This window comes from Lacerta agilis, chromosome 7, assembly GCF_009819535.1.
Source record: "Lacerta agilis isolate rLacAgi1 chromosome 7, rLacAgi1.pri, whole genome shotgun sequence".
Lineage (NCBI taxonomy): Eukaryota > Metazoa > Chordata > Lepidosauria > Squamata > Lacertidae > Lacerta > Lacerta agilis.
The window spans coordinates 59416444-59438658 of record NC_046318.1 but is presented as its reverse complement, the minus strand read 5'-3'; the positions used below and the strand labels follow the sequence as shown (position 1 = coordinate 59438658).

At 42.6% G+C, this 22215-nt stretch overlaps 1 protein-coding gene across 1 annotated transcript; it reads right to left on the bottom strand.

Moving 5' to 3' along the window:
• Nucleotides 1-2925: 2925 nt before the first annotated feature.
• On the bottom strand, nucleotides 2926-21787 carry LRRCC1 (leucine rich repeat and coiled-coil centrosomal protein 1). Its single transcript, XM_033155498.1, has 19 exons — nucleotides 21628-21787; nucleotides 20601-20806; nucleotides 19414-19479; nucleotides 18657-18824; nucleotides 17577-17746; nucleotides 17248-17448; nucleotides 16153-16346; nucleotides 15140-15335; nucleotides 14139-14287; nucleotides 11769-11973; nucleotides 10297-10436; nucleotides 9390-9591; nucleotides 7379-7564; nucleotides 7047-7221; nucleotides 6235-6398; nucleotides 5756-5964; nucleotides 5061-5198; nucleotides 3948-4083; nucleotides 2926-3237 (listed from the first exon to the last, which is right to left on the bottom strand). Exons 1-19 carry the CDS (start codon nucleotides 21684-21686, stop codon nucleotides 3115-3117), a joined length of 3087 nt encoding a protein of 1028 aa, XP_033011389.1. The 5' UTR covers nucleotides 21687-21787; the 3' UTR covers nucleotides 2926-3114.
• Between the last annotated feature and the right edge of the window lie 428 nt (nucleotides 21788-22215).

Genomic DNA, 22215 nt, shown 5'->3' with positions numbered 1-22215 from the left:
CCCGCGCGGAGCAGCTGCCCTGCAGAGACACGGAGCGAGCCCTCGTTCTTTTCTCTCCCACCGCCGGCTGGAACTGCAGGGAGAGGAAGTGACGCTGCCCGCGCAGTTGCCGGGAGACAAAGTTTTGTGTAGGGAAGAGCGAGAGGGAAGGGGGCAGTTGCTCCTTTCCCGAGAAGGTGGAGCCTGAGGGGAGAGAGTGCGGGGTGGTTGTTGCGCCCCTCTCTCTCGCCCCCGGGAGAAAACGAAGTAGCAAACGGGGCGGGGAAGGTGGAAAAGGCGCCTTCGAAGTGCCCCGCGGTGCTTTCACTCGTTTCTCTGGGGACGTTTCCGCGCAAAGTTGCGCAGGGGTGCGCCGCGCGAGGCACAGAAGGGCGCGCGCTTGAATTCCGCGCTGCTCCTGTCCTCCTGGGCAAACCTTTCCCGGGGCGACGCTAAGCAGCCCGGACTCCAGCAAGATGATCAGCCCTCCTGTCTTTCCGCCCGGAAAGTACTCTAAACTTAGCAATGACAAGCCAGGTGGTGGCTTGAGTCCCTGCAGTCGCTTTCCTTTGGTTCCCGTTGCGAAACTCCGTGCAGGTGGTGAGCGGCTGCAGCCGCGCTTTCCCCCTCCAGGCTTGGTGGGGTTTGAACTCCTCTTTTGCTGCTGCTCAGCCAAGCGCCCAAAGAGGCTGCTCTTGTGACTGTGTGAGCAGGGCCATCTTAAGCATATGCGGCGCCGGGGTGCAAAGATCCGCCCAGCGCCCCCCCAAAGTTGTTGACCTTTTTTTGTGGAAAGGTTGCCCAGGATGGTTGACCTTTTTTTTTGGGAAGCTGGCACCACGCTTACACATTATCTCAGTACCTTGTGGCACTAAATTCATATTAGCTATGGTGTGGTTTAAAGCTTCCCTTTGTCTGTCTTGAACTTATTACCAATTAATTTCACTTGGTGACCTGGAGTTCTAGAATTATGAGAGGTGGCCACTGAAGCAGAATTGGGATATTTATTTATATTTATTATTCACCTTGCCATAAGAGTACATGGCAGCTTACAATAGTTTATTTTCTCATTGCAACAGGTTACTTCCGGGTTTGGCGATTTGCATTTTGTGCATGCGCAGAACCGCCGAATCGCGCCGCACACATGCGCAGACACGATGCTTCATGTTGCAAATGGGGCTACGGAACAGATCCTGTTTGCAACATGAGGTACCACTGTATCCAGAAACAGCAAAGTCCAAAAAAACAACAACCCCACAGCAGCAGCAGCACCCCCCCCCCCAAAATGCCCCTCAGAAAATCCCAAGCCAGATAAAACTACTAGTTGTGTAACCAGCATAGGGTAGTTAAAACTACATTTTGAGGGTTCAAGAGGAGGGAAGGCAGGCAGGTAAAGGGGATTATGTACATTTCACTGGGAAGTTGAGAAGCAGAATCAGTGAGACTCCTGCCTAGAGTGGCAGCAGGCACGTGGTGGTGGGGCAATAGGAGAGAATATTAAGGAGCCCTTGCCTGGCAGAAGGATCAGCGGTTTTCACCCACCTGGTACCCCTGTGTAAGTTTTGGACTACAGCTCCCATCGGCCCTGGGGGCGTCGTAGTCCAGAATCCTATGAAAGACAGCCAGTTGGAGAAGACTGGTATAATGCAAACGCTTTCCCGGAACTTGCTGGCTTTACTGTATAAGTAGTGCATTCAAGGGGCTACATATAGGGTGATCACGGAAGAGAGAGACCTGTGCCAACAGAGTGTGCCCCCTTCTCCGAGGATGGGTCCTCATGTAGCCAGAGTGTCACCATTCATGCCCAAGGGGAAGGTTATTTGCACCCAAAGTTTGCAAAAGTACAAAAATACTCCAGCAGGTGTGGGAAGTCCCGAGGGGAGGACATATAATGGAGACTGAGTAGTGAGCCTGGAATGCTGAAGGACTGGGAGGTGGAGGGGGGCAGAAGTGCCTTCTCTGTTGCTGGAGCGAGCACGACATTTGCTTTCCCGCTGCTCCCATCACCTCCTCCTGCCTCAGCCTTTCATCCCAGCGGCACCATCTCTCCTCAGCCGCTCACCTTCAAGCCTTCTTCGACCATGGCTAAACCAAGGAGGGGAATTCTCATGCGTCTTGCTCCACCCGCGGGCTCTTCTGCTGCAGGTGGCTTTGTGCAAGTTCGGTGGCGAGCGTTGGAGTCCGGGGAAGAGCTGACTTAGCTCTTCCCCAGACTCCAACGCTCGGGCCCCAGACTGCTGGCCTGGTGCCCCTGCGATTAAGATGGTCCTGTGTGTGAGCCTTTGTTGCTTATCTTGGCCTCACACTTAGCAGAAATAAAAATAAAACATCCCGAGGAGAGGGGAACCTTGTGTCCCAGAGTGCTATGTTGTGCTGCGAGACAGTGGTTGTGAAGAGCATAAGAAAATTCAGACACCTGCCATAGTCAAGAGTGGAAAAAAGTAGGTCAGTTGCTGGATGTGACGCTGTTGCAGCCACCCCTCCTGGCTTGGTACCCCGCCAAATACAGCAGTGGTTCCACAAGACCATATTCTCACTTCCCCCTACCCAATAATGCAAATACAGTGGTACCTCAGGTTAAGTACTTAATTCGTTCCAGAGGTCCATTTTTAACCTGAAGTTTACTTAACCTGAAGCACCACTTTAGCTAATGGGACCTCCTGCTGCCGCTGCACTGCCAGAGTTTTCTGTTCTTAAGCGGATTTCTGTTCTTAAGCGGAGTTCTTAACCTGAAGCGTACTTAACCTAAAGCGTACTTAACCCGAGGTACCACTGTATAGGATTCTTCCTTTCAGCACTAGGGCAGAGAGCAAAGACCACTTTTTAAAACCTCTCCAAGTTTCCAAAAGTTATTCAAGCCTTTGAATCGCCTCTTAAGTAATATGTATATAATTCTACATTTTCTGGAGACAATTTGTGTTATCTTGAACTTTAGTAAATCAGTAATTTAAGAAAGGTTACTATTTATTTTGAAAATATTATACATAAAGTGCAGATATAAGTCATGCCAATACGTAGCATTTTTTTCAGGAGACTAACTTTCAATAAACGGCTAATGTCATAGTTGTGCCCATCAAGGCTGACTATCTTACTGAATTTTGTATGCCTCTATAGGAGTGTCACATTCTCTGTACTTCAGAGCTCCTGCTGAATGTCACTCAAAGCAACTGTCAATCGTTTGATTTTCTCTTCCATGGCCTTTTTATTGCTTGCAGTCTCTTGCAGGAGCTGACGCATTTCTTCTTCAACTTGGTAAACCTGAAATAAAATTTACATCAGAGGTCAGTATTGCCCGTGGCACCCCGGACCATCATTCAAGGCACACCAGGGTGCCCACGGAACAATGATTGAAAGCCACTGCCCCAAACCTTTTTTTTTGGGGGGGGGGGGACACGGGCTACTGGGGAACACAAGAAAGTCAGCTTCTGCCAACCCCCTTCTGTAGGCTTTTATTTAGATCCATTCCAATTTTCAGTAAAGGTTCCTCACAAAGACAGAGGACCACTACCAAGTACCTGCACAGACTATAGAGCAAATTCATTCTTGAACTAATTTCACTCAAATTTCCAAAAAAAATTTAATGGGAAATTATGAAAAAATGGGTGTCTAGCAGCCCTTTCATTTGATTTCTCAACCTTAAGGCCACATGAATACTTTTCAATATTAGGCAGCAACCAGCCCATAGAAGCTTTACAGGTTAAGCCCTATCACCTTGAATACAGACTGGGAGTGAATGGTAGTGGGTGACATTGTCAAAAGCACAAATTTTATGTATTTTTTTCCTGATCCAACTATATCAGAAGGTCGGCTTTCCATATCCTGCATCCGCTGATCATTCTCCTGAATTAGCCGCAGTAATCAATGAGTTATCTACACATTCTCAGCAAATAAAAACTAGTAGATTTATTTGCTTAATATATTTTTAAAAAGGGAAACAACATTTGGGTGCTTTTAACATTATCTATCACCTTTTCATTTGCTGCCGCAATTTGTTGTTGCTTTTCATTTGCTAGCTGCAGCAATTCTGCTTGATGCGCTGCTAGCGTTGATTCAAGTTGTCTTCGGAAAGCATCATCCATAGAATGCAGCTTTTCCACCACTGCCCTAAAGACAAAATGAACTCTTAAACCTTATATCTATCTCACTATTACTGGGATATGCATGTTGTGCAGACAACTATTCTCCTACAGTCAGAAAAATATTATTTAGTAAGTACATCCCAGTAACTCATTCACATATTGTAAGCAGCATTTTCTGACTGGATTTTTTTCTACTGTAATCTCAATTCTAGATATTTTGTTACAGAAACCACATTAGCAGAGACAGTGTATGTGTACACTAGAAATTTGGAGAAATGTGTGAAGGGGAAAAGCATGGATCTGTTGCAAGTTTAAATCATAAAATTCTGGGGTGCCATCCATGCTTCCCAGAATTCCTCACCCAGTAAGCTCTGCTGAACAGAAGGGGGGGCAGAAGGCAAATTTCCTCACCACCCACATTATTTCAATTCCTCTGGAGCAGCTGTCAGAAGGCAAAAGGGCCTATAGAGTAAGCAGTAATCAGAAAAAAATGGCTTCCACCTCATACTTCTAACCGAAACCTGTATTGGATTGGAATTCCTTTAGTAAATGGAAAGAACCCTTTTTATTTTTTCCACAGATAAAACAGAAATGTACTAGGTTTCCACGGGGGAACTCTCTTTTTACAAATACCAACAGATATTTACGTCACCTCCTAGAGTTCATAAAATTGGGCTAAAGAATTGCTTTCAAATTTTGTCAGGCTACAAGTGGTCCTTTATGAATTTTCAATTTAATTAGGGATAAAAACCAAATAGTATTGTAATAACAGTTGTGAGCACCTTTCACCAATTGAAGTTCCAATATATGCCATTATACTGCAAACGAAAAGCTTCCCCCAAAGCCACAACCGCCATTCAGGAAAGAAAATTTCCTTCTCTAATTTCTCTGAAGGACACCCTGTTCTGCAAGATCTTTCATGAAGAATACATACACCAAAAATCTGACTGTCTTGAATGAAGTCACATTAATACAATAAGAAAGTCAAATATAGCAACTTACTTCTGTGCCTGAATACTTTTATCTCTCTCCTCAATCAGCTGCTTCTCTTTTATATCAAAATTTTCTTTCATATGTTTAACTTGTGCTTCCAATTTGCTCAACAATCCTCCTTTATCTTGCCACTTTTTATTCATCGCACTGAAATGTAATGGACATTTTCACAGACGCTTCAGAGACTACTACAACAAGGAAAACCATATCCCAACTTTTCAAGTCTTTGTAATGGGAAAATAAAAATTAGAGCTTCCCATCCTGCCTCAATATGGCCTACTGACATTTTAGCATTACTAACATTAATTTAAGGGATGCGGGTGGCACTGTGGTCTAAACCACAGAGCCTAGGGCTTGCCGATCAGTAGGTCGGCGGTTCGAATCCCCACAACAGGGTGAGCTCCCATTGCTCGGTCCCTGCTCCTGCCAACCTAGCAATTCGAAAGCATGTCAAAGTGCAAGTAGATAAATAGGTACCCTCCGGTGGGAAGGTAAACAGTCTTTCCGTGCGCTGCTCTGGTTCACTAGAAGCAGCTTAGTCATGCTGGCCACATGACCCGGAAGCTGTACGCCAGCTCCTTCGGCCAGTAAAGCGAGATGAGCGCCACAACCCATGTCCTTTGCAACTGGACTTAACGGTCAGGGATCCCTTTACCTTTACCTAAAATTAATTTAGCAGCATTTAAGACATTACTAGTTAGTACCTGTAAGCTTTCTTGATATCTTCGAGCTCTGTTTCTTTTTCTTGCAACTGCTGTTTCAGTTCCTCTTTCCTCTCATTTTGCCTTTCCAGTTTTTCCATGAGATCATCCAACTGAGTCTCTCTTCCCTCTAGTTGCACCTGAAGTCTCTTCTGCATTTCAGTACTTTCTTCATGATGCTTTCTTATCTGCTCATCTCGGTCCTGCGAGGCCTTGAGAACAATTTGATCAATATATTTGCCCTGGACCACAGCTAAAACTTCAAGGTGCAAGGTGGATCAACAGAAAAACTCTACTTACTCAGTCTCCTATAGTTAAAAGCAGAGGACACTTGCCAGAAAGGAATGGTCATTATACCTCTATCACTGAGGATAACATTTAGAAGACAACCCATGCACAATTGTTGTACCATTTCTTTGCTTTCCCCTCCTTTATTCAATATGTTTTCAGGCAAGTTTGTTAAAAAGAAAAACAACCCTTACTTCTTTTAACTTTCTAATCGTTTCTGTTTGATCCTCCACTATTTTAGATTTAATCTTCAATGCATCGTTGTTACGCTCGTTTTGTTTTCTCAGAGTCTCATTCTCACAAGTTAGTGCTTCTATTTTGGCTTCCAGTTTCCCCCGATCTTGAGCAAGAGATGCTCCTGGGAAAGGAGACACAAAGCAAAGTCTCTGTTTTCAGTGCTGCAGATAAAGAAGTTAATTTGTCATGTTAACAGATTGTAAAGCAAACAAAACCACCCCAGTCTTCCCCATGTCCGAAACATTCTTCAAGACTCGTGCAACTAGGTTCCTTCCGTTAGCTTTGTTGGCGTCAGCTCAACTCAGAGAGGAAATTAATGTTGGGCATCCAGGAAAGTGCTTTCTTAAATGCCTCTTTGTGTAGGCCACTGTAGTAACTGTTTGAAAATTGTTAACTTACTTACCTTAAGAATGAAAAAGCACACCCAAGTCTCATTAACAGAACAACCTTTTCTTAGTAAATAGTATTTTGGAAATTAATTTCTGGAAAATGATGATACAGCTGGAAGGACACCTAGACACTTTCAGCAGCTCTTATGTGTGTGATACAGGAGCATGCCAGATTGGGGATGAATGCCTCTACTGTGCAAAGCACTACCAAAACATAGAGTTGTGATGAATTAGGAAACAGATGCAAGCAATGCAGCTATGGAGCTTGTTGCCAGTGCAGCCCATTGCAACACCATTAGAACACCTCGCATTCTTACAGAGGTTTAAGTTTCACTTAGTTCTTTATCAGCATCCTACCAAAGCAGAATACAAGTATTTACCCTGTTGCGCCAACTCTTGTCCCCATATTTTCCTCTCCGCTTTTAATCCGTCAATTACAGATTCCTGGGCTGTTATCTGTGCAATAAGTTTTGATTTCTCCTGTTTAAGAAGCTCAAGTTGAATAGTCGCCTGTTTATCTTCCTCCACCATATTTTCAAGAGTTCGGATTTGACTCTGACAAAAAGAAAAAGGACACATGCCATTGTGAAAGAAGGCTTTCACTGTATTTGAAGCTGCAGTGCCATTCAATGTTTCATGCTGTTGTATTAACACAAAAATGCAATGTACAGAAGACAGCATACAAAAGTTAGATAAGCCTATTAACGCATACTCTCAAGTTGTGTGTAGTTTCTTGCTTCGATCTGACTAATTCTGCAATCTTCATTTTTTGTTCTTTTACCATGGATGTCAGCTCTTGGATTAGGGTGGCCGACTGCTTTTCTTTTTGCAGAGACTGAGCAAGAAGATGCTTATGTTCTGCCAGTTCAGCGGCAACATTGTCAAAGCCTTCTTTAACCTATTTCAGCAAGGGGAAACAAATTGCAAATTATTAGAAAGGTTATTGCTACGTGTGAGTTATATCTTACAATATAAACAATGCAATGTAACTTTCGAATGAATGACAGGAGGTTAATTTGAAAACACATAACATTAAACACCGAATATTACCTTGCGTTTTAGGAAGAGAGGCTCAGTATTTATTCCAAATTATGAACTAAAAATGGATGCTGAATATCATCAGTTAGCAAAAAAAAGAAGAACAAAAACTATATATAAAAGCTATAGTAATTTCCTCAATTTAAAATAGAACTAAAATTAATGAAAGCATGTAATATCTGAAAATTGAACTTTTAAGCAGCTTTTCTTTGAGGATGCAGAAACTTTCGGGAAAAACATCATCAGTCATAATACATTTCTGAGCTGGGGGTGATCGATGCAAGCAGTATATGTTTGCTGAAGGATGTTTTCAAGAGTTACTTGAATGAACTGAAGGAAGTCAATGGCTAAGCATCTAAAACCAGAGTTCCTTTTATAGCTAAGTCAGCTCTTCTGCAGGCACAGAAAAAGTGTTTGGAGTTGTTTAGGGGCGAGATGTAATGTAACACAAATGGGCATTTACACATGCCACAGGGCTTCTTCCTCCTCTCTTCCTGCCTGCAGTCCCCAAAATCTGCTCCAGAGAATCAGAGGATACTGTGCAGCAGATTTTGGGGGCACACAGGAGGTCTGGAGAGGCTTGCCTTGTTGTACAATGGAACCTTGGTTTTCAAGCGTCTCGGAAGCTGAACATTTCGGAACCCGAAAGCAGAAAACCCGGAAGTAGTTGCTTCTGTCTTCGAATGCGCCTCGGAAGTTGAACTGCTTCCGAGGCATGTTTTTCATTTCCCCCCATTGACTTTGCAGCCAGCCCATTGATCCTCGGTTTTCGAACGTTTCGGAAGTCGAGCAGTCTTCCGGAACAGATTACCTTCAAAAACCGAGGTTCCACTGTACAAGCAGATTTCTGTTGCATAAGTGAGCAGCTGTTACACTAGAATCGGAAAAACAGGTATTTCTAAGAGTAAAATGAACATGGGGAGAATGAAGACTAGTTTTTTAAACCTTATGAAATTACTTCCTTTAAATACAATTATTGTGGTACGTGTGCAAAGTATTTTAGCTTGACACAATTTAGCTTGGCAGTGTCTGAAAATTAAAAAATTATATACAATACACTGATTTAAGCCAATAAAAACACAAAGCCTTCAATTTTATGCACCCTTACCTGAGAGTAAATCCCAGTGGGACTTACTTTTGAGTAGATGTGTCTAGGTTTGCACTGTCAAGTTTCTTAATTTTGTAACTTGACAAGTGCAATCCTATCCACGTCTACTCAGAAGTGAGCAGCATTGAGTTCAATGGGATTTGCTCCAAAGTCAGTGTGTATTCCAGCCTGAGTGTATCCTCAAAGTTTGCATAAAAGCACTAATCAATTTTATAGCAGCTAATTAACAGATATGTTTATTTAGTAAAAATTGAATTTATTTATTTATTAAATTTGTATACTGCCCTTCATCCATAGATCTCACAACATAAAATTACAATATAAAAAACACCAAAAATATATGGATCTTATTGATTGTATTTATTTATTAAATTTATATGCTGATACATCTTCCTCCCAAAGAAACCCAGGATAGCAAACACATGTGTGATAAAATAATGCAATAAAAAACACAGATAAAATAAAATGGAGTTCCAAAGCACATTGCAAATGTACTGCTATGAAAAAGGACAAACATTTCTCTTTTAGCAGAATAATTCCTAATATGGATCTCCTCATACACTCTCTTATTGCTTACCTCGGTAAATCTTCTGGCCTCTATTGTTAATGCAAAACGAAACTCATCCTCTAGATCCTTATAATTCTGATGCAACAGGGTATTCTTCTCCTGCAGTTCTTTAATGTGATGTTCATGCCTCTGCCGCTCTCTGGCCACTTCTTTTGACAAAGCTTCTTGGAATTCAGAGCCGGTCAATGTAACTCTGGTTTCAAGTTCTTTTCTGGAATAACAAGACCTATGAGTAAGAAGCTGCAAAGTAAAATAAAAGAGGACTGCTTGTCTGCAGATGGGAGTTCTTCCATACAGTACTTCTTAGTTCTTAGACACCACGTGTGTGGAGATGAGGGTCAAACGGTTCTTGGGATCACAGATGTTAATTTAGATACAAGGCTGCCTGGATAGCACTTCACTTACTACCATTTCTTACCAGCAGGACCTTCCAAATGGAGCTTGTACACTACCCTTTAAAAGGGCATCTTTGCCTGTTTATAATCTTGCTAAAAACAGCAAATGGTAGCTTCGATTTGCTGGGAAAACCTAATGAACTCTTCTGTATGAAGTACAGAATTAACTGTCCCTGCACGCTCTCTCTCTCACTCTCTCTCAATAGAATATTCTGACCATGGGAATAACTACATGCAGAAGGTCTAGCCTTGGCTGTTATGCCCAACCAAGGAATCCCACTTTCAAAACTTGCAAAATGCTTTCCGCAAGAGAAGGTGTCTGAATTTTTTTTAAAAAAGGATAAATTTACAGCACAATCCTAACCACAACTACTCAGAAGTACGTTCCACCAACTTAAATGGGGCTTTAGACTACATCTACGTGCAGCCTAGGCTATTTTCAACAACGCAAAGCTGAACATTTTTTTAAAACACACAACTAACGTAAATCTGTGCTTTCTGGATTGTATTGAGGCACATACCTGTGTTCCTGCTCTCTCAGCATAAGAAGTTCATGGACTTGTTCCACCTTCTCTTTTTGCTGCTGCAAAGAAATTCGAAGCAATTGCACTTCTCTCTCAGAAGCTGAAACTTTTAATTCTGCGGCTTGAATTTGCTTCCTCTGTGCAATGTATCAAAGGAAGATAAGGAACACACTATCATAGTGACTGAGAGTTGGCACTACAAGCAAAACATCGTGGCGGAGTTGCCAGCTTCACATGAGACATCATGGAAAACTCCTGATGTTTATCTTTCTGGCTAGCATGTACTCCTACCCCCCCCCAAAAAAAAAACCCATGAAGCAATTGGGCTTGAAAACAGCCTTCTGTCAGTAACAATGCAAGACTGTTTCAAGTCAAATTGCCATGCAGTTGTGTGTGTGTGTGTGTGTGTGAGAGAGAGAGAGAGAGAGTGAGAGAGAGAGAGGCAGGCAGGCAGGCAGGGGCAGACAGACAGAATCAATATTTCTGTCCTCAGCGGCAAACTCCAACTCTATGAAGATCACCTTTCTAACCCTGAAAAGACTTTTAAGAAAAACAAAACTGCTATTAAAAAAATTATTTTAAAAAACAGAGTGCCGTGTACATCAAACATACTTTGCACATGCTGTGGGCTGCCTAAGTGCATGCATGCACACACTGGCTCTGGCTTTGCCCTCCTTTCCTATATCTGCTTTTTGATGTAGCACAAGCAGCATGTGGCACTGGAAGTTTGGCAGAAGGTACCATGGCTCTCAGGCCGAAAGATGTTCCCCTCCCATGGAATACAGTTTTACATTACTCTCCATGCCCCAAATCACATCTTTCATTTTGTGGCTCACACTCATATCCACAGTCCATTCAATAGCTTTATTCAACATAAAGTTGAACATAATTAGCCACACATCCCTGCAATTATACAGGAAGCTTTTGAAGGTCTTTCAAATTTCAGTGATGCCCTGTGCAAGGTCAAGGATAGCTCCACCCCCCAGCCTATCGCCTTCCAATCTGCTCAATACACTATGTCATAGTTGTGACATCCTGTGGCACCCCCTAGGCTCAGTGCCCGCTGTAGTGGAACTGGTTGTGCTGCCCTATAGCCAACTCTGGCTTTTGTACGAATCGAGCAGCACAAGGTTCTCTATGTGGCAGCAATTTTTCCAGCTGTATAGATTACAGGAAATGGATATGGTAATGCTCTCCCAACGCAGACAATGCAAAGGCAGGGTTATTTAGTTCTTTGCTCCAGTGCTAGAACACACCAGTTAAACAGAATCTTAACATGCCAATGGTCTTAACCAAATATGCTCTAGAAAATTTTGAGTTCTAAATCTATGTAGGAGACAGAATTTTGGCAGGCGCAACTCATCATGCAGAGGTGTTGAGAGATAAGATAAAATAGACCAGTTCTCCCTTACATCTGATTAACTGAACTGTAAGTACTAATTTTCTTCAGTGAGAAACAAAGGTTGTACCTCTGAAGCTTGCCGCTGTACTCTTTGAGTCTCCACTTTGGACAGCGTTTCTTCTAAAGTCTGAAGTGCCCTTTGTTGATCCTGCACTTTATGTCGTGACTGATCTAGTTCCTTGTTAAGTCGTTCAACTTCGTCTTTCAGATGCTGAATGTCCACCTGAAGTTTGGTTTTCGCATTTCTTTCTCTCAGAACCAGCTCTTTTAGCCTGAAAAACATCGTGTTCATTCAAAATCACTACTTTTTCAAAGTACTGGCACTGTTTAAGAATGTATGAAGAGATGCCACCATAGTATTGTATCAGCATATCATTTAAGGTCAAATCATAGTTTGCATTTCCAAAGCATATAGGCAAGCCATGCTTTAAACCTGCTCATCTGCTCCCCGACTCCCAGTACTCAGCTTCTGACACTCATGGAACAGCAACCTCCAGAGGCAAAGGGCCAGACATAACTATGGCTTGTCCATTCAGATATCATGCCAGAACAGTTCAGCTTCCTTAACCATGATTTGGCATGATGTCTAAGTTGAGCTGTAGTTAGACAATGGCTTTATTTTTTTACTTATTAAAATTATTTTATACCACCTTTCATTCTAAACACGAAGGCAGATTATTGGGGGGGGGCATTCTAAAATGCTGTATCAGCAAACATCAGTTGCTATTAAAATAGCCAGAAATGCTAGGATCTGGTATTAACAGTCAGGAAAAGCTTGGGTGACGAGGTATGTTTTCAGTCAATGGCAGAAGCACCCAACAGTTGGTGCCCAAGTGACCTCCAGTCAAATTACTGTTTCCTACAGTATGCGTCATGCTCCCAACCTAAGCAATGGCTTGTATTAATAGTTGATAGAACGAAGTCTTTAAGTGAGGAGGGGAAAGCTTTTCCAGAAGGGCAATGAGAAAGCACTCAAAGTTCAAGAAGAAGAATTGTAAATATTTAACTCAAGAATTAAATCATCTGCCTAAAACTACTGGCATATACTTTGGCATCCAGCTTTATGCAGTTTCAGCATTTCTGCATCAAGCTTGTAGAATACCTTGTGTTGCTGTATTCCAAGTAAGATTCTATCTGGCACAGTGGTGCCCATGCTAAATTGCAGGGTTTCAGGGAGGAGCATTTCTCAGTCTTACCCGGAGAAGCCAAGGATTGAGCATGGAACCTTTCACATGCAAAGCATATTCCTCTACCACTGAGCTATGGCCTCCTTGTCAAATCCTCTTGGCAATGCCCAGGTATGTCCATTAGGGTTGTGCATATTCCAACATCCCCACAAGCACAGAACACACAAAACTTGACAACAGATGCTGAATTCAGCAGCTTGGCTTTCACTTTCTTTCACAGAAAAACAAGCAACTTTTCTGTTCTTATAGGCTGAAAAGGATGTGGAATTATCCAAGTGACAAACATTCACAAGAAGGTAATTGGGAACTGCCAAGGTAGCTTAATAGCAAACAGAGCCTAATATATATTTTAAGTGGGCATGTTCATCATCAGGAAATAATGGCCTGAATCACACATTACACTAAGCCATGGTTTGTTTGACAAACCACAAGTTTCCCACAAGTATGAAGTTGTCCCACAGATGATCACACAAACCACTTCAGATGATTATAGAAACCATGGCTTGTTTCTACAAAGTTTGTTCTGCAGCTGTTATGGCCTTTGTAGTTTGGTGATCAAACAAACCTTAGCTAAGGAAGGGTTCATGTGTAATGTCAAGTCACAGTTAAAACAAACCAAGGTGCACAAGCCAACAGCAACAAGCTATGCCTTCACATATTGTTGGCAGTAATAAACCATATTTAAGCCACAGGGAAGGGCTCAGATGATTTTTTTTAAAAAGCCCATTGGTTAATAAATCAAGAATTAGCATTTTGTGCAAACCAGACCAATATCTGAAATGCAATGTTGTAAAAGTAATATTCTTTTTATGAAGGATAAACAACGCATAGAAGTTTTGCAGATAATCCTCAGTTATTTGTGTATATTCAAATGCCAGAAGTGCTAACAAGGATTTTTCAAACACACTTCAAAATTATTTGAAGGCAAAGTCAATTATAAAATTGCTAATAGTATCACCCTGATGATGAAGTTGATCAGTTTTCTGAAAAGCTGCACCTCCATCCACCTCTGACACAATTTGTTCTTCCGTTGAAGAGTAGTAGCACAGAATAGGATTGTGGAAGATTTATAGCCTAAAGCACACTGAAAGTTATTGATTTGCAAATAAACCCACAGACACCTACAGAAACTAGTTGTATTTTATTGCTCTAAGATACTCCCTCTCTGTTGCCTGAAAAAATGCAAGTGGGGGAAAAAACTGGTACTAAATTAATTTTCAGAAGGTCATTTGAACGTGCTGAATCCTTACCGGTCTGTAGTATACACAGCCATACTTTGAATACCCTTTTCTTCTTTTGCTTGGTCCTGCAGCTCTTTGATATTTTCTCTTAGTTTCTTTTCAGCTTGTTCAGCCTTCCACCTTTTCTCTCTCTCCTGATCCAGCTCTTGAATGAGTGCCTGAACAAGACAGAGATCCCATATATTCCAAAGGAGAAACTAAAAATGCAGAAGAATTGCTTCTACTAAGAAGAAAGGTGGATGCATTTTGGGGCGGGGTGTTGGCGCTGAAGGGAGATGATAGGACACCCGCTTTATTCTCCCGAAAGATAACGTGCCCTATGGCCATGACTCTGACACTGCAGGCTGATACGCTATAGGAAGGGTTTAAAAACTAGGCTACTAGACAGTTAAGGCAAAGGGATTGCTTTTGCTTAACAACTAACAAATCCCAACTTTAAAAACCAATATTGGGCATATCAAGAAATGATCTACTTCAGCTCCAAATAAGTAGAAAAATGAGGGACACCAAAGTCTAGAAATGCTAGAAAACAGACAAACAATGGGTTTCATAAAAGAAGCATAAGAATGTCCATGTGGCAATGCTAGTCAGGTGCATACTGCAAAAGAAGAGCCAGTTTTGACATTCAAAAGAGCAGGTAGAATGCTGAAGGAGGTGCTGATGCAAGGAAAAAACATGGGAAAGCAGATGTGAGAGACGTACTGCACTTCAAAGTTTAGCCGCTCTCTGTACCATAAGCTGCTTCTGAAAATATTTCTACAGATGTATTTCTGTGATCCTATAGTGATATCTATAAGCTGATTCAGCAGCAAGAGATACGGTTCACAGTGGATCAACAGCTAGAACACTCATGTTGCATTACAAGTTATGGGGTTCTCTCAACTTCCATTTAGAAAGTTACTCCTACTTCTGTCGATCAATATTTATAGTAGTGCCAGTTTTTATGGCTAGTGTGAAAACCATGTTAGCCTTAAATACCTTGAAATAATAAAAGATTGAAATATACCTACCCTGTAAGTTGAATCTTCTTGAGTACTGGAATCGAAACGTTTTAGTTTTTTCATCTGATTTTTCTGCACACCCAAATTCTTGGGCGATTTCCCCACTAAATCTGAGCTCGGAACTTCTGAAGTTGGACTTGAATTTTCTTCCTCTTTAACTTGAGATCCTCGATTTTTGGACTTTATACAAGTATGCTCTCCTGCCCTAAAAAGATACATAAATTAAACTCACACATCAATACTTGGACAAAAAAACTTCCACATGTAACCTAATGCATTTAGAACGCCTTCTAAATAATTAAAGGAGAATTTTCTGTGCTTTTACTTGATCATAAACGAGCACACAAAACCATTTCTGTTTTATTTTTATCATCCAGACTTCTCTCCAATTGAACTATTATTATTATTATTTATTAAATTTGTATATCACCCTATACCTGCAGGTCTCAGGGCGGTTCCCAGGATAAAACCATGATATAAAAACACAGAATACATAAAGTAAAGACAAGAACATGCCCCCCAAAAACCACATTTTAAAAGGCCATTGAATGTCAGTCAACCAAAGACCTGGTTAAAGAGGAACGTTTCTGCCTGGCGCCTAAAGGTGTATAATGAAGGCACCAGGCGAAACTCCCTGGGGAAAGCATTCCACAAATGGGGAGCTATTGCAGAAATGACCCGTTCTCGTGTTGCCACCCTCCGGACCTCTCGTGGAGGAGGCACAAACGGCCTCACAAGATGATCTCAGGGTACCAACTAGAAGTACCTAAAAAGTCAACTTAAAACATTATTTTAGACATGCCTATTCAGAAGTAGGCATGAGTTTGGCCAAACTGCAGGAGGCAGTGGAGGATAGTGGTGCCTGGCGTGCTCTGGTCCATGGGGTCACGAAGAGTTGGACATGACTGAACAACAACAAAATTCAGAAGTAAGTCCACCGAATTCAATGAGGCTTACTCCCAAGTAAATGGATAAAAGACTGCATGTGAATATGGAAACACACATCAACGAACTGAAGATACCTGTCTGAAATTTTGCCTCTCTGAGAATGGTACTTTGTAGACGAAGTGGCTTTTCGATAATTGGGGAACTTGCTCCTTTTAGCTACCTTTCTGTTCTCTTTCCCACTTTCACCACCACTCTCGGAAGTGAGATCTGTGTCCCTTTTTGCTTTGAGAACATTAAGAGCAATGCCAGCCTTTGAAGTATTAGTCACCTAAAAATAAAAGGATTTAGAGCTCATTTTTTTATCTTACTTGATCTTTAGACCTATTACTTTTAGACAGTCTTGGGTAGCTGATTACACTGAATGCCACTTACAGCAGGATAATCTGTGGAAATGTATTAACTCCAAAAGTAAGAAGTGTCCATTATTACTTCAAGCAGCAATTAAGTGAGGTTCTTCTTCCCTTTAAGTTCCCAAAATACCCAGCCTAAGCTCCTTGACTGCAAGCTTCAGCACTTTCCACTCAGACCATAAGAACAATTTTGCTCTCAAGCGCATGACTCATACTGCACTCTGAAGCTTATTCACACTGCAGTTCTGGGACTACAGAAGTTCAAGTGGCTTGTTGATCATATTCTGTCCGAAGTCATGGACTACAGATCAGTGTTCAATTCAGACCTTTGTTATTAAAAGCAAGGAGAATGAGCCAGAAGCAACCAAATGGGGGAAAAAATGGGTGGGGAAGTCAATTGTTTCAGGCAAGTCAGTTGGTAGCTTTGCTGCAGTCATTCCAAGCCTCTATAATAGATGCACAATATAATCTATGTCACATGGAGCAACTGTTTCAAATTTTAACTACGGCTGGATCTACACTGATCTGTTAAAATGTTATTAAATATAACATTATATAACTCTCAATGCAGTTTCCCATTGTCGAAGGCTTGCTGCTCCACAGCGCCCTCTGTTGTTGCATTTTAATAATGCATTTTAATGTTATAAATGACCAGTGTAGTTCCATCCTACATTTGGGGAAGGGCTGTAGCTCAGTGGTAGAACACTTGCCTTTCAGAACAACCCAAGTTTAATTCCTGGCACCTCCAGGCCGTATGTTCCAATGTTCATCAGAAAACAAGACATTTGTCAAGCCAGAGTGGAAAATGTAAACTGTTACCTTTTCCAGCAGCTGTGATATCTGATCCTCTAGTTTTTTTATTCTCAAGTCGCTGTCCAGTTTAATTCTTTCTGGCTCGGAAGAGGATATGGCCTCAGGGGAAGAGCTAGTGGCGGTCCAGGTTGGCATACAGGCACGCTGGCGAAACTGAGCTAACACCTCATCAATACGGGGTGTCATCACTGACAAATTGATACAAGTCTGTTTAAAAGAAACAAAGCATAAGTGATGGGGAGCAGGGGAGGGGGATGCACACTGCTTTGACATTTTCAGAAACAAAAAGGCCCCTCTCCACTGCCCCCCCCCCACATATGCAGGAGTCACAGCACCTCATCTTCATCTGCAGGAGAACTGGATGAAGCCAAGCAGTCCAAAAGGCCTTCTAAGCACTTCAGATCTGTTGAATTTGCTTCTGCCAAGTTTACTGGTTCACCAAATATATTCCTTCCATCTAGGATGGTTAGCTGGGGTAAAGCCTGAAGGAGGATCTCTCTGTAGCCTAAGAAGAACAGAGAAGTTATTAAGCTCCATGCTTCAGTCTAAACATCACCAACAGTGAGGCAAATTCATTTCAGTATAGCATATCTGACTATCCCAATACCAGAGGGATGGGGAACCAGTTTCCCTACCAGATGCTCTAGGCTACAACTCCCCATTGTCCCAAACAATTGGCTGTGCTGGCTGAGGCTGATGGGAGTTGGACTCAAGTATCTGGAGGGTCACAGGTTCCCTATCCCTGTATTATCTGAAACATCATTCACCGAAGAACTAAATTATAGGCTCCAATCCATTCCTGAGATGTTCTTCTGGCGGCCGAAAGTCTCACCCGCTCGCAGAAGGGCTATTTCTGAACGGAGCAAAAGAGCATCGCATGAGAAGATTTCAAAGCAGTTCTGCCGTTTGCCCAAGCTCTTTCTCAAGACTTTTTCATTGTCCACTGAACTTTATATGGTACAGTCTGAGTCTTCCTTCTCAGCATGTTTTTCATATTGCAATGCACCCTCACGAATTATTTTGCTTATTAAAATGCTTATAACCCGCCCTATAGTGGATCTCAGGACAGAATACGAAAACAGCAAATTGCAAACCCGCTATATCCATTAATTTTAAAATCAAGCAAATACATCAATACTAAGCTGCAGTCAAAGGTTTCCCCGGTGCTGAAATAAGATCAACGCTAGCGTCAGCTGGGCACCTGAGGGGGAGACATTCTATAACTGGGGTGCCACAGCCACGCTGCAAGACGTCTTCTGTAACTTTAGCAATAATTCATGGACCAGCACTTGTGCTTTTCTCTATCTGCCAATAGTTACCTGGATCCAAGTCAGGATCTGGTGATCAGCTGGAAATGCCTATCTTCAAAATGCAAATAGTGTGTGTCGTAAATGTTTCCTGTGCACCACACTTACCTATTTTTGCACATACTGGATTACTTTTTCCACTCTTCTCCAAAGAAAGATTCGACAGGTACTGCAATCCCACCAAGCACTGGAGTAAATGGTTAATATTACTTATACAATTGCCGTGTAGCTCAAGAGAACTAATTTTAAAATTGGCTCCACGAAGATACAAAAGTCCTGTAAAAACAGACACAGGATGTCAAAAAACATTTTCAACTAGAAGGCGTGTAAAGACAAGGAAATCCCTTCTGGATCAAGCCTAGGGCTCATCTAGACCAGGATCACGGTCTCACATTGGCCAGATGTGATTCTCAGCGACTGGAATTTGGAAGCATATTGCCTCGGATAGCGGAGGTAAAACATAGGCATCGTGGTTAGTAGCCACTGATGGCCTCATCCTCCTTGAATTTGTCTAATCCTATGCTGAAGCCATCCAAGTTGGTAGCCATCGCTGCTTCCTGCAGGAATGAGTTCTGTAGCTGAAACGATGTGTTATGTGAAAAAAGTAATTCCTTTTAGTCTGTCAAAGACGCACCATTATCACCGTCTTAAACATGATTGTGCTCAACTAATGAATTAAGAATAAACCACTTTTCTTCCTTTCCTTTTGTAAAATACCCCATGAATACTTTATTGGCAATTGTTAGATGTATGCAGCAGCAATAACAATTCTAGCAAAGCCATCATGGGAGTTAAGTCACATCAAACATAGTAAGACTTACTTCCAAGTAGATATGCAGAGGGTTGAGCTGTAAAAACCTCTTACCTGTTAGGTCATGTATGCGGTTGTAAGACAAATTCAATCTAGTTAAGTTAAACAGCTTTTCCAATCCTGGGGTAGAAAAAGGTAAACAAAACAAAACAAAAAAATCACTGACCACAGAGAACAGATAAAGAATATATGCCATTAAGATAATGTAGAAATAAGATAAAGTTGCAACAGTTACAGGGGTCCACAGTTTTGGGCTGGTCTTGGCAGCCAAGCCAGAATTTATGGTTACTGTCTCTTGTTCCTGACCTCACATTATGCCCCCACTGTCCTGGACTCCTTTGGAAGGAAGAGTGGGATATAAATTTAATAAACAAATTATGTCTCCAGTTCTGAGGTCCAACACAATTGTAAGACAACACTTCCACCACTTTCCATCTCAGCTTGGAACTGGGGCAGGAAGCGGAGGATTGTTTGAGGTCTAGGCTAGCAAAGCACTTGGAGCATCTTGACACAGTTGCCAAGCACCACCATAGGAAGTCACAACTTTCTAATCCAGCTTGAAGGTGGGGAGGAGAGGGGTCTTCCTTTTACAGTTAATTACAAAACAAAATAGCATGTGTTTTTATAACACCGTTTAACCAAGTCCCAGTTCTGGGAGAAAGGCAGGATATAAATGAATAAAAGAAATAATAATAATAATCTTTAGGAAGTTCACAGGCCAGTGGGTTGTGTTTGCGTGAGAAAGGAATGAGCCACAAACCAGTTGTGGGGAACTGGATGTTGCTGAACTACAACTCCCAACATCCCCAGTCATTGGGTATGCTTGTTAGGGCTGATGAGAGCTGCAGTTCAGCAACAATGGGAGGGCCAGAGGTTCCCCACCCCTGCCATAAACTAGAGTTTGCATTGAACAAACAGTAAACCAGCACACACTGCTGAACTGCTCCTACTGCATTCCTCCTGAGCACAAGTAGGAGCAACAAACTACAAGCCTTGGCTTATTCTAACATGTGAACTAGCATTTGGAGTTTATTTCCTCTCTAAGCAAACCAAGATCTGAAGCCAAGCACTGGTTCACACACTGTAGTAAGCCAAGGCTTGTGATTTGTTACTCCTGCTTGCACTAGGGGAGGAGCGATCTGGAAGCTTGCACTAGCACTGGTTTTCCGTGTCACCCAAACACAGTCATTACATGCAACATGCACACTAGGAACAGAAAACCAGTCAAGCCAAGGACTAACCTTCAACCTTTGTTATCAAGTTGCAAGCTAAGTTTAAGGTACGCAGGTTGGTCAGGGAACTCAGCCCTTCAATCTGATGTATGCGATTGGATGAGAGATCCAGGTGCTGCAAGTTCAACATATGATCAAGACTTTCAATTCTGGAGATCTGGTTACAGTGCAAGTTGAGTGTGTGAAGTTCTGAGCTTAAAGGTAACTCCGTTAAACTACAAATGAAAAAAGCAAATGATAATAGGATGTAATAATTTGGGGGGAGGGAGGGAAATAGAGAATCCTAATTAATAAAAATAAGCAGTAAGTAGCCTATCTCAAATGGTCTGCAAGGCAGGTAAAAAGGTAAAGGTACCCCTGACCGTTAGGTCCAGTTAAGCATAGTCATTTCCAGTGCTAAGGCCTGCTTCTCTACTCTGGCTACTTGTGGTCAATTAGGTTGCACTTGCTTGGAGATGAAAGCCAATGTGATGTATGACCAGCTTTCTGCTTGGACTGGGGAGAGATGCAAGTTCAGATCCCCACGCAGCTGTGAAAAGTCAATGGAGGATCCTGGGCTAGTTCTTCTATCTCCCTGCTACCCCACAGGGCTGTTGTTGTGAGAATTAAACGGTGGAACTGCCCATGCATTTTCACCCCACTCTTCCCATAAGGTTCATCTCACCACAACTTCCAATCTTCGCAAGCCTGTGAATTAGGGTTAGGGCGGCTTTGTGATTACAACGGCCACCTGTCCATTCACTTAAGCTTCGTGTTTGAATGGGAATCTTAAACTCAGGCCTTGCTGGATAGTTGGTTCCGTTGGGACATTCAATATACTTCCAACTAAGTAAAGGAACGCTCAGCGGAGCAATTTGTGGCCATTAATGTTAAAAAAAAACCAGCCGTAGGAAAGGTCCCTTCCCTGCTTCTTTTGCTTGATGGTTCATCCTGCCCTGCCGGGACCCGAACCAACGGATTCCTGCATTGCGGGGGGTTGGACTAGATGACCCCTGGGGACCCCTCTCAACTCTACGATTCCGCTGCAGCCGCTCACCTCCTGACGCCTTTGTCCATGAGGCTGAGTTCCCCTGAGGCCGCTCCGGGCTCCGCCATCCCGCTCCCGTCGGCGCCGCCTCTTCCCTCGGAGCTGCCACTCGCCCTCAGCCGCCGCGGCGTTTGCCGCCCTCCGCTTCAAATCCCTCCCACCCCGTCGCCGGGTCAACCGCGCCCGCGCAAGGTATGACGGGAAGCTCGAAGCTCCTCCCAGCGGCTCTTCCCCGCGAGCGAGGCGAAAACGAACCATAGCGCTATGCCAAAAAAATAATAGATACGCACGTCGCCAGGGCACTTCCGGGACGGAAGTAGGATGCTACGCAGAACTCTGCCCGTTTCTCCTACTACAGGAAGAGAAAGTGAGGGGTAGCGCTTGGAGCTTTCCGCCACGATTCAAAAGGGCAGGGGCTCTTCTCCCCAACTCAGTTTCTTAGGACTGACCTATCTCTCAGGGTTGTTTGGATTTGGAAAGGGTGGGGGGGAAGGTGTAAGTCTATGGATAGGATAAAAGGTGATTAAAAACAAGACAGTTCGTCCTCCGCTTTCTGACTTTTTAAAATGTGGAAAAGGAGGTTTGTAAATATATATA

Coding starts and splice junctions, on each gene's coding strand:
- LRRCC1 (XM_033155498.1), bottom strand. CDS start 21,686: ATGGCGGAGCCCGGAGCGGCCTCAGGGGAACTCAGCCTCATGGACAAA. Junction 15,336..16,152: donor AGAGGCAAAATTTCAGACAG/GTATCTTCAGTT, acceptor GTATCTTTTTAG/GGCAGGAGAGCATACTTGTA. Junction 4,084..5,060: donor AAAAGTATTCAGGCACAGAA/GTAAGTTGCTAT, acceptor TTTTGTCTTTAG/GGCAGTGGTGGAAAAGCTGC.